This window comes from Drosophila sechellia, chromosome X (assembly GCF_004382195.2).
Source record: "Drosophila sechellia strain sech25 chromosome X, ASM438219v1, whole genome shotgun sequence".
In the NCBI taxonomy this organism is placed as follows: Eukaryota; Metazoa; Arthropoda; class Insecta; order Diptera; family Drosophilidae; genus Drosophila; species Drosophila sechellia.
In genome coordinates, this window is record NC_045954.1 from 20,892,234 (window position 1) to 20,904,263 (window position 12,030).

At 42.2% G+C, this 12,030-nt stretch overlaps 2 protein-coding genes across 4 annotated transcripts in view; both read right to left on the minus strand.

The window, feature by feature from the left end:
* LOC6615159 (innexin shaking-B) overlaps positions 1–12,030 on the minus strand; it is a 163,571-nt gene that overhangs the window by 104,968 nt on the left and 46,573 nt on the right. The window lies entirely within an intron of this gene.
* On the minus strand, positions 257–1,690 carry LOC6622014. The gene has a single exon (XM_002046027.2). The coding sequence runs from the start codon at positions 1,590–1,592 to the stop codon at positions 534–536; it is 1,059 nt and encodes a 352-aa protein (XP_002046063.2). The 5' UTR covers positions 1,593–1,690; the 3' UTR covers positions 257–533.

Below are 12,030 nucleotides of genomic sequence, written 5' to 3' on the forward strand. Positions count from 1 at the left end.
CAAGAATAATTAAATTAAGCTGTCAGTCTGACCGAGGAAATTGCAAATACACTCAACATTATGATGCACTTTCAAATGTACACATAACAAGTTTGAACTCAAAGGGACGATTTAATGGCAGTTCGAAACTATTTTTTATGGCGGTTGATTTTGACTAAACAATTAATTAAGTAAACCATTGCTATTGATGCTATTGAGCGAAGTAAATGGCACTTTCAATCTAAATTGTCATCGCATTAATTAATAACAATTTAACTTTGAGTTCTAAAAAGGAATTTGTTCTTTACTGATACAATTTTGGTGGACATTTACAATATCACATATGTTGAATTGCTTATGAGATGCTATCTCGTCCAAGTATAAAGGGATCCAAAATAGTTTGAAAAACTTGAGAAACCATTTTTAGATACAGTATCAAAGTAATGCAAATAATTTTGAAAAACCACGCCAAAAATCATTGGGAGAGATTGCGTTAAGTTCGCTTGAGGGCCTTCTGAGCTTCCAATAGATACCTCCTGCTTGGAGGTATTCTCTTATTCCAGAAGTTCTATTTCGGTGTCGTCATCCCTGAAGAATGTCCCATTAAGATTGGGCATACTTTGCTGCACTGTAGGTCCATCCTCTAGAATGGTGAGCTGCAGGTCGATGTCCAGCGTGTAGTCTCCAGTGTGCTCCTTCATCTCGCGATGTGTGAATCGCATGAAGTGCGGACTGTCCGAAAGCAGATCGCAATTCTCCAGGGTCTCCGAGCTGGGACAGGTCTGAATCACCTGCCGACGTGCCCGCCCCGGAGTGTTTTTTCCGATATCCACGGACACCATCAACGGCGTCTGGGCCTGGGGACAGTACAGCCAGAGAATATAGATATGGGTCACTCGCGGTCCGATGGGCATCGAGTCCCAGGAAGTCTTCCACAGCATTATCAGGACGGGCAAATGGCTCTCCCAGTTCTTGTATGTATTGGGCAGATTGAAGTTACGGGTCAAGTTGTTGCCACTCTCGTAGATCATCAGACCAACACAGTTGGTTTTGCCCCTGTCCTCAGGCAAGGATTTTCCAAACAGCTTCAGAGTCTTCGGCTCCTTGGGTCTCATATTCATTGTGATAATCTGCCCGTGGTGCATCAGGCAGTGACTTAGAAGCTCCGTAGGATTGAACATCAAGTCGCAGTTGCTCAGCGGACAAGCCATGTCCAGCTTCTGCAATCTCCAATTGCGCACATCGACTGCAGTATTTCTCAGCCGGTCATAGCAAGTTTCCGGAGAACTCATAGTGACATGTAGGGAAGTGGAAATGGCTTCTGCGCCGCCGCGCATGGGCACGCTTCCGCCTGCCGGAAGTGACAGCTTGCAGTCCATATACAGGCGCTTACCGTGATCGGGCATCAAGCTGGTGAAGTTGATCTCCACCTCCTCATCGGTATCGTTACCATCGTTCTCGTTCTCCAGACGGCCCGCATTCGCCATCACAGCTTCCGGCGTGGTGTCCAGGGAGTACTCCGACTGAGCGGAAGATATACCAACCCTGGACTCGGAGCACCTACAGGATGCACCGGATGTCGATGGTTGCTCGCCCTCGCATTTGTTCTCCATTTTTTTTTTTTAAATACCGGTTTTTTTTTTTTTGAAAACTAGAATTCTGTGTGAACCGAACTGTACACGTCTCGAAGTGAAATGATACTGGTGACAAAAGGTTAGAGCAAAGTAAATCTACTTTTGACATCTTATTTCAAAGGCTACTTGTGCAGCTCGTTTCTTATAACGGTTTCAAGTTAATAATATGTGATTCTTTTAATGAGTTCCGTGACGGAATCACGAGCGTGGAATTATCGTCTTTAGAAGGGATTCCTAGACTGCAACTGAGACAATGCTATCAAAACTCTGGAGAACATTTTGTTGCATTTGTAATTTCCGGTTTTACACACACAGGCACACACATGCATACATAGCTGAAGAAGAAAATGCGAAAGAAAAATGTGTCAACATACAAGACAAAGCCAAACACAAACAAAACTCAAGTTGCCTCTGTAGAACAACGAAATGCAACTAGAGGGTAGAAAGAGAGGGGAATCGCTTCAGAGGGAGAGGGCAACAGTCGGAGTAGGACTGCAAACTCCCTGCGGCCACCCCCCTTTCTCCACACACCCCTTTCCTCATCCACCCACTGGCAACTCCTTTAGTTTCAAATCGACAATGGAATGAGACGCCGCAGAGGAAGTGCGGTCTATTGCAGTAAAATCGGAGTTCAATCCACATATGTCGAGCCCCTCAATAAATTTAATAGATTATATATTCTACAAATTAAATCAAAACATATTTTAAAAACCAGTTTCGGAATTCATTTCCTGATAAAACTTATTATTTGGATAAGAATTTATTTAAATGTGTATTCGATATTTAAAAACTAGTGTATAACAAATGTATTATTAAAATGATTCCGATTTTAATTTCCACCAATAATTTGTTTATTTAAGCTAATGAGAACAATATGCATAAAGAGATGAGAACATAAATGAAGAACGTTATTTCAATTAATAAGTATTCTTTGGGACCTTTTATACATTTATGTCGCGCAACTTGGTAACAATAATAGAAGCGAGCTGAGTCACGTGCTCGCGTCGTTTGTTTATGGCTTTCTCCCTTTTACTTCGCTTTTACTTCATTAGTTTCGAGGGGAAATCTCCACCTTTCTTTCTTTAGCCATGCTCCCTGCGTTTTCCGCACTTCCCACTTGGTATCGCTTTTCCATTTTGAGCTTTTGAGCTGCAATTGTCAGCTTACAGTGCAGCCAACCGCAAATGGCAAACAGGCCAAAGCCGCTGTATCTCTGGATTCGATAACATCTTTAAGACGGATTTTCATTGCTTACCGTTTGCTTTAATTGAGTTTTCACAATTTGACATCCAGCTGAAAGGAAAGTACCCTTCTTCATTAGCAAACCTCACCTGAAAAAAAGAGGAAAACATTTTGGTCAGCGAATCAGCATTCAAGAAGTGCTCGCATGAAAGAACAAACAAGGACAGGATTTTAAAAGGTTAATTGAAGAAAATTCAACTTTGAGCTTGCACATTTGCTCGCACACAGACCCCCCGGGCTGCAGTGGGGTTAAGCGACGGGTTCATAAAGCACATATCCACACATAAAGATTCCCATTTCCCTGCTGCTGTCTTAACAACAACCCAGACAACAATGTGTAAAACAATTGTGCTCGCAGTTAATTTGTGTGGTACGACAATCTAGTATCACCTCAGCACTCGAAGAAAAAACGGGCAGAACTTGGGTTCACATATCTAGAAGGATGGCATATCAACAGTGGAACCATACATTGGGCATAGTAAACTGTCAAAAGTTTATTAAGAAAATAATGATTTTAATTGCGAATATCGCTTGAAATTTCGTTCGCTTGCTGAAGGCTCAGTGTATGCTGTATGATAATATTACTGCGAGTGACACTCGCACACATGGCGTATACGTAATGTGCCAAAGTTTATACGATATTAATGTTAATTACGACGCGAGTATAGCTATCCATCTCAGTCGCACGGACGTGGCAGCATCTGTGTCCTGTCGGGAAGTGGGCGGAAAGTGTGGGTGGCAAATGGAAAATGGCAGGGAAATGGGGAATGCAATGCCAGCAGCGCATTTAACAAGCTGAAAGGATTCAGGGAAGGATTCAGCATCGAATGAGTCGACAAAAGTGCATCGAATCGTCCTGAAAGGGAATGATTAATAACCGTAATCGATAAACGTGAAAAATTGATGCGTGATGGATGCACGAATCGTGAATGAGTCCGTAAATTAAAACTCGTGGTACATATCAGAGAACTGCAGCCCGCCACTGGCACTCTACGTCCACCCGATAAACACTCGGTCTCTAGGCACCCCGTTTTTTTTGACACCCTACTTGCGGCAATACAAAATATTTGAGTGTTTTACCAACGTGGTGTTTTTGTTACGAGTAAAAAAACCACCCGAGGCCTGCTGCGCAAGAGCCGTTTGGGTGAGTGGACGCACAGTCAACGATCGGCCGCAGGTCATTTTTTGTACGCCTAAAATTTGTATGGGTGGAAGCGCGACGGGTATAAGAAATGAAGGGTAAAAGGGAATACCCAAGAAAAATTTCGTGCTCATGTCTTTGCTCTTTGATGTACTCAATGGGTGCCACCCGTTTCGAATCATTCCCTTATTCATTTTTCACACGTCGCTACCTGAATACTCTAATGACAAATATTCTTATATAAAGTCATTTTTGAAATGAATTTTGTGACATTATGTACTATTATTTTTACTATAATCTATATTTAAATAACAATAACGTTAATAATATATATAATATATAATAATATATAATATAATATATATATATATATAATATATAATATAATATATATAATTATATAATATATAATAATATATATATAATTATATAATATTTAATAATATATAATATAATATAATTATTATTATAATAATATATAATAATAAGATGAAGGGCATATTTTACAAAGTATTCGACAAAGTCTAGAGCCACGCCGAAAGAATAGTGTGTAAACGTATGGAGTGTAAAACGTATGGAGTTACGCATCTTGTCTGTGACTCGACTATCTACAAGACCACCCGAGTATTTTTAGAAACACCCGAGTATTTTTGGAAACACCCATGTGCTTAACGGTAAACCCACAAGTGTTTTTGTCACTCATCCCTTTTTAGGCATTTGTCTTTTTCTGACTGTTTGTCTTCTCTACCCTCCGTTATGGGTGCCGAGTATGATCGGCACCCGCGACGCAGGGCACCGTATTGATTCGGGTGCGCGCACAACGGGGTGTCTTGTCTGCATGTGCAGACGTATACTGTGTGTTTGTAAGTACCCGCGATGTGCGTGGCGGGCAGCATCCGCACAAAAAATTGTTGGGTGTGAGTCGAGTGGCTAAAAATGCCACCTTTGCAGTTCTCTGGTACATATGTATATTTTGCACAGCAATGGATTTTAGAAAGAGGGGAATCTTCCACGAAATCATGAAACGTTCATTTAACGTTGCTAAATTATTTTATTGGGTATGGTAGTTATTTAAATGTTGCAAATGGACGAGCAGAGAAAAATCTTTTGACAACAATTTCCGCTTAGCCACTGATTAATTGTAGAATTAACTGAACAACAGGCCTCATACAATTTCGCTTATAACAATAGCCCCAATCATCGCTCATCTTTATCGAGCAATCAATCGAATTCACCTTTCGGCATGCCGATAAATCCCGCTTAAGCCATTCGATTGCACAAAGACAGGCAATTTTTCGTGTTTTATTTTTGCTTCTATATGTATTTTTCTCTATTTATTCTCCGCCTTGTTTTGTTTGCTGAATTGAACAACTTGTGCCAGATGCGGGGATTCCCATGATCCAAGGATCCAAGCTCCCTCGCCGTTTGCCGTGATGTGGCACAAATGGCAATGCGCTTAACGTGTTTCGTGTTGCTGCTGCTGCTGCTGCTGATGATGCCGCTGCTGTTACTGCAATGCAACAAAGGCGGCCGTGCCACGCCCCTCAGCCGCAACGCGCCCAGAGCAGACACCTTGGCACCCACGCACAGACACAATTTATAAAAGCCACAACAAATGTCTGAGGCTGTAAACTTTCCGAAAATCTTTGCAGCAATGTCTGCCAGCGGCAGCAGCAGCAGAAACAACAGCACCACTGGCTACAACAGCAACAATAGAAGACAAGGACGATGACGACGACGATGACGTCGTCACGCGGATGTTTCGACGCGACTCTGAAGGATTTTCATGGCTGGTAGCTAAGGCTTTCCCCGTTTCCCCATTTCCCCCTTGCCGTTGCTGCCGTGCACGTATGTTCTGCTGATGTTGCCGCTGCGCACGGTGGCTTGTGTTGCATGTTGCCGTCAGCATGTCAGAGCCCCCAACACGTTGCAAAATGCGCTTACACACATGTAAGCACATGTTGGGGCAGAAAACTCAGCTAGAGTCGTCCTTTAAGTGCCCTTTACGAGCGGGAAAATTTCGTTCCTGTACTCCTAACACATTTTAAATGTTAAAAGATGGAATCTAAGAACATATGCCACAAATTAATTGAAAATATTAATTATAATTAACAAATCTATAATTCTTAAACAAAAATACAAATTCCTTCAATCAAGTAGAGAAATTACGAAAGGCTATACGGAGATCACGGAAAGCTATAGATTCGATATACAAAATGTATATAACATGGAATGGTCCAAACCCACTTCATTATTACAACAGAGCGGTTTCGGCAAAGTTCCACTTGTGAAACAACCAATGGAAAACGTTACATTGTCATCGTCTCAGCGTTTTGCGTGCCAGCATTTTCTTGGCACTGACTGTTAACATTTTGCCAGCTTCCCAGCTTTCCCGGCTGTCCCATCAGCTGTTGTTCGCCAAAGTCTTTGCTTTCATTAAGCTAATCCAGACATGACCATGCATATATGTATGTATAGTTCATATATGTGTGCGCACCTGAAGGAAGCTTGGATGGCCCAGACCGAAGCGTTGAACCCGGAGACGAGGCTTCTCCAGATGCTCAGGCGTTTGCAGCGTTTTCAGTTTTAATATACACAAAAACATGCATGTGCTGGCTTTTACCCGCTTTTCCTCGGGCATGACAAACTTTTTTATGTAAATTCTGAGGCTGCTGCTCCTGTTGTTTTACTTTCCGTTTGCACCTGTGTGCCGGCAAAAGGAAAGGTAGGGGAAAACTTTGCGGCGCAAAATATTGTTCAACAAAGGTTGAAAAATACGCAAAATAAAAAAAAAAACCAATAGCGAGTAGCAAGACCAAGATTCCCATCTAATCGAATCAAATTTCCCCGAACACACTTTTCAGGTCACTTCCGAACTTTTGCCCTAAACACTTGACAAACTTTCAATTGCCTGGGTTTTCGGCCAGTTCAAAGTTCAGGGATTCCCCAATCAAACCTTAACTTTTGGCCAAACAAAATTTTGTGGCCAATGCAGCTGGCATAAAAGCTGAAAAATTAATTGAAAGCGAATAGATAAGTTCAGGAAGCGAAAGAGAGCGCACAGACGGACGGCCAATGATTGATTAAGTCCGGATTTTGCCAGGGAAACGCGGGGAAGGCCGGGAAAAGTCAAGTCGCATTGAATCGAAGGGAGTCGAATGGAAGTGAATGGAAGCGAATGGAATCGAATGGAATCGAATCAAGTGGAGTCAAGTCGAGTCATCATCAAATGCGATTAGACAGTCAGCCCGGAGATTAGACATTCGCACTGACCTGAGACATCGGCAAAGATATAAAGGGGGAGCTACTTATACAGCTACATACATATATTGTGGCCGGTACGACGACAGACATCTGTCGATGGCTTCTCAACAGTCACTTTCCGACGCATACTAAATTGCCTCTAATCTACTTAATCATCGACACCAGGAAACAGACAGGGATCCCCAGCAAAGGCTCCAGAGAAAGAGCAAGAGGAAATTTCCATTAACCACTTTGAAAAATAATGTAGTGCAGATGATGAGAAAGTGGACAATTTGAAAACTGATTTGCTTTTTAATGTGCATATTGTCTGTCAGTTTGCAAACTATGCAGAGCTCGCGGTAGGTTCTTAAATTTTCCTCACAATGCTGAAGCCCCATAGACTGGAGCTGGAGAATGTTAAAAATAAGTTCGCCTTCGGCTGGTGGCTTCGATAACATATCGCCCTATTAGAAATTAGACCTAATTACCCGTAATCATAATAAACGGGTATAAAAAACGAAGACAAGCGTGGGAAATGTACGCAGGACACGGGACCCAAAAGTGTCGCCCCGTGACGGCCATAAATATGATGATAATTAAGTGTGTCTCGCACATATACTCAATTTGGCCTTATTAACCCAAAAAATGACACAGATATTAATTTTCCGCACACATGTGCCCGCTTTTCCGCCCAGTTCGCCTCACTTTCCGCTCACTCGCACACACACGCACAAAGCCTAAACGTAAACGAGTAAATTGGCAGATTTAAGCAGTAAACAAAAAAAAAAGACGGCCAACAGAACATGGCCCAAACAACACTTCTATCCCTCTCTTTCTGCGGCCCTGGCTGCCGTCTCTTTCGCCGAAGCGAAAGTATAAAGGAAAAAATGTCAACAATCTATTGACAGCTGAGACTGTAACTGATTGTAAGGAGTAAACAGAGGCGAAACGGGCGGGGCGGGTAAATGCGGCAGGGGTGTGGCGCAAAGGGGGGCGGCAAAAGCAGGCCACGTAGCAAACAAAGCCATAAGCGCCTCTCGCACACACATACTCACACACAGGAGGCACTGAGAGCAGGGGTAGAGGAAGAGCAGGGGAAGAGGAAGCACAGCAGAGAAAATGTATAATTTAAATTCATTATAGTCTTCGTCTTACCAGATCTCGAATCCCGTTATTCCGCAACAGTCCGCAGTCCGGAAAAACTGCTCAAAAGTACAGTGAACACAACTGAGTCCACCACCAGGTTTTCCGCGGATACTAAATCCCAGCCAACCAGCGAGCGAGCGAGAAGTGGGTGAAAATGACGCGGAAATTAGGAAGAAACCGGACCTATAGCTGAGTGCGGCCAAACCCGATGATTTAGGCTCGGAGTCGGACGACTTCAAGGATGGCTATGTAGAGGATGTGCAGGAGGAGTCCACCGCCATCGATGGCAATGAGAAGCTAGCATACGAGAGCCCGGTGATCGATGCCAAGAAGTTCTACTTCGAGGACCACTTCGACGACGTGGAGGCGTCCAGGTAGAGCCAGCCACCATACAAGTCCGAGTTCCCACGATAAGATTCGTGGGGGTCATGCTACACCCTATGCTGCCGTTCAAAGAATACACGGCTGATACAGGGGTCCAAGACAGGATCGCAACCTACTCCTCCAGTATGCCTGCAGGACGTCAATACAATATGGGACGAAGCTACCGAAAAAAGGTCATGTGTCAGGGGCCTGGAATCCACTCACAGGCTGTGTGCCCTGGCTGTGGCGACCCAGATTCATAACCCATTATACCCATAACTTATCCAAATAAAATCTAACTAAAAAAGCAGGAGGCATGGGCGATGTTCAGATAGTTTTCTTTATTTTTCTGGTCATCGCCGAAAAGTTAAACGCATTAAATAAATATTCACTTAGTTGCAACATTGACTTGAAAATTAATGATTCGGATGTTAAATTATTTTTTATTTTGCTTACTAAGTACACAGTGCACTTTGTGCATATATGAACTGGTCCAAGTTAAAGAACAAGAGAATTGTAAAACAAAATCAAAGAACTATGTTCTGAAGACAACATTGAGGACAAGCCTCAATTAAATTACGCGATTTTAGTACGACCTTAAAATGCCTAACAGCGTATGTGTGATATATAGAGCGAAAAACAAGCCGCGAAATGCTCATAAGCAACTTCACACTGAGTGTTCCTTAAATCCAGATTTATTTGCATTTAAACAACACTTCCAATCGGGGCGCAACATCAAACGGAATAAAATCGAAATTAAGCGAAAAAGAAAGCCAGAGACCCCGAATTCCTCTAATTTAGATGTCAATAATTTCGTTTGAATAGCACACCCCCAACAGAAATACATGTGTGTGCGGTTGCGCCACTGCCATTATTTTCGCACTCCCCAAAAACCATTAGAAAATAAATAAAATATCAAAAAAATGTATATAATATTGCGGGGGAGGGAGAATGTGTAGCATGTGTGCGCGATAATAATAACATCAAATTAAAATATTGTAATTCGTTTTCATGTATTCTTTTTTGCTGCTCTTGTCTGGTTGGATTTTTTCCACCAAATACCCTGTAAAAAGGAAATATAGTCAGTTCGCTGCATGTGTCATAATAATTCGTGTGATTTAGGACTTGTGCACGCGTTGCGAACTCTCATTTTCAGGGTAACTCGCTGGTCGACCTTTGTCGCATGAACAGCGGCTATCTAAGTCCTTCTCCTGCCTACCCCCTCATATTTATGGCCTAATATATTATATATTTATGTGTCTGTCATTTAATAAATTCTGCTGATAATGTCATAGACATCAGCGTAAAGATGACCTCCGACCCCTGTGACTCCGACTCCGGGTGTGTGTGTTTTTGGTGCTTCGCATGATTTGCTCCCATGATTTGTGTTGGTCAAAGTGGCAGAGGAGCAATGCCACAAGGAGTCAATTTTTATTGTTGTTTATTGTTATTTATTTATGTTTACGGTTTGCCCTCTTTGGCCAGCTTTGCTTGCCCCTTTTGATACACGGGGCGTATACGCAACTTGATTTCCGTGTATCGGAAAAAACCAACTGGCTATGAACGTTTTAATTAGAGCAACTGATTGCATACTTTTCGTGCTACAAGTTATTATTCGCTTATTATTTTATTTATTATTCTTATTATTTGCTAAGCATGTTAAATTTGTAGGTCTTGTGCGTATACTTAATTTCTGCGGGCGTGAGCGTAACTTATGGTTGAGCTTGGGGAATCACTGTTTGATTTGGACTACTATGGTGTTCATGATGTGCATAAAATACAGTCTACACGTTTTAAAAAATTTATAAAAATGTACTAAGTAGCTGGCTATAATAAATTAAAAACATTTCCTGATTTCGGCTGTAACTTGCGTGTTCCTCAAACAACGATGAATAACAAAACAATTAAAAGGTAAAATCGCACGACTTTCTTGTTCGCCCCTCTTCAAATTTCCCCCTCTTCAAATTTCCCTCAATTTTTTCCGCCCATCATTCTACCGTTTATGCAGCATTTTAACTGCCTTTTATTTGTTGTTCTTGTCGCTGACTCAGCTGTCGATGATTTCCCCCTGCCACAGCCACCTCTTCCGACCCCATTTGCATATCACATTTACCAATTTTTTGTGCGTTCTCAAGTGGGATTCATTTCGATACTCAAAAATTGCTCAAAAGCCTTCAAATTGTGATCCATAAATAACAGGGAAAAAGCGCCAGAAAGCCCAAGTGATGGGCACAAAGGAAGAAGGCTGCTCTTGTACTTGAATCGATGGTTGGCAATGAAGTCAATTACATAAACGGCAAGGAGAAATGAAAGCGGAGCATAAAATTTGGGAATCATGAGGTAGTCAAATGATACGTTCAAGAGCCTGAAATGAAAATATTTGAAGGATGGGGAATGAATTTAGATGAAATGTTGAAAATTCGCTTAGGCAAACATATACGAATACATATTTTATTTTTAAAGTAGATTTAAATTCACATAAAAGAAACCCAATTTTATGTTCAGTAGAATGAATTGAATAAACGGAGAAACAAGTGCTTCGCCAATATTAAGAGACGTACAAAAAAGGGGTGGCAATATAATTATATTAATTGGTGAGTAAATTAACAAGTCACAAAGAAGGCGGAAGTAAGACGGGGATAAGCCTGAGTAGGAAAACTGACTTGGGGGAAAAGCAAACACGGGGTCAGCCGCCAGTCAACACCTGCCACGCCCCCCTGTCCAGCCCCTTGCCGAGTATTCCATTTGCCTGCCAATTTCCAACACCAGAGGGCGTCAAAGTGACGTGTCGTCTGGCTGGCTTTTCCCGCTTTTCCCTCTTTTTCGGCCCCATCGTCATTCTCCTTGCCACCTTGGCTTTCCCTGCTTTCCATGCTTTTCCGCGCCTCGTCGAGTCCCCGCTCCTTTTCGGTATGTGAAGCATTTAAAAGTCACTTAAGTGGAAATTAAAAAGAAATTATTCACTTTGGCACAAACGCACATACCCGTACAAACTCGTGCAAGTGTTTTCCCAGCTTCCTTTGCCTCAATTGCTTTTTTATTTTTTCCAGATTTATATTTTTTTATTTGCTCTGCTCCGTTTGTTTGTTTGCTGTAATTGTTGTGGTCTGCCTCATTATTTGTATCTGGTCAAGGGAAAGCGGTGGAAAAGCGGGTGAAAGGCGAGCCCCAAAGCAGATAGCACACCATTCCCCTCTCAAAACTCACTCCACCGCCCCCTTTAATTGTGGTTCATTTTCCGAGTCTTTTGAGTTTCGGCTCCTTTGGGCTTGTAGCACATTT

What these genes read in the sequence shown, in the direction of transcription:
- LOC6622014 (XM_002046027.2), bottom strand. Translation starts at nt 1,592, where the DNA reads ATGGAGAACAAATGCGAGGGCGAGCAACCATCGACATCCGGTGCATCC.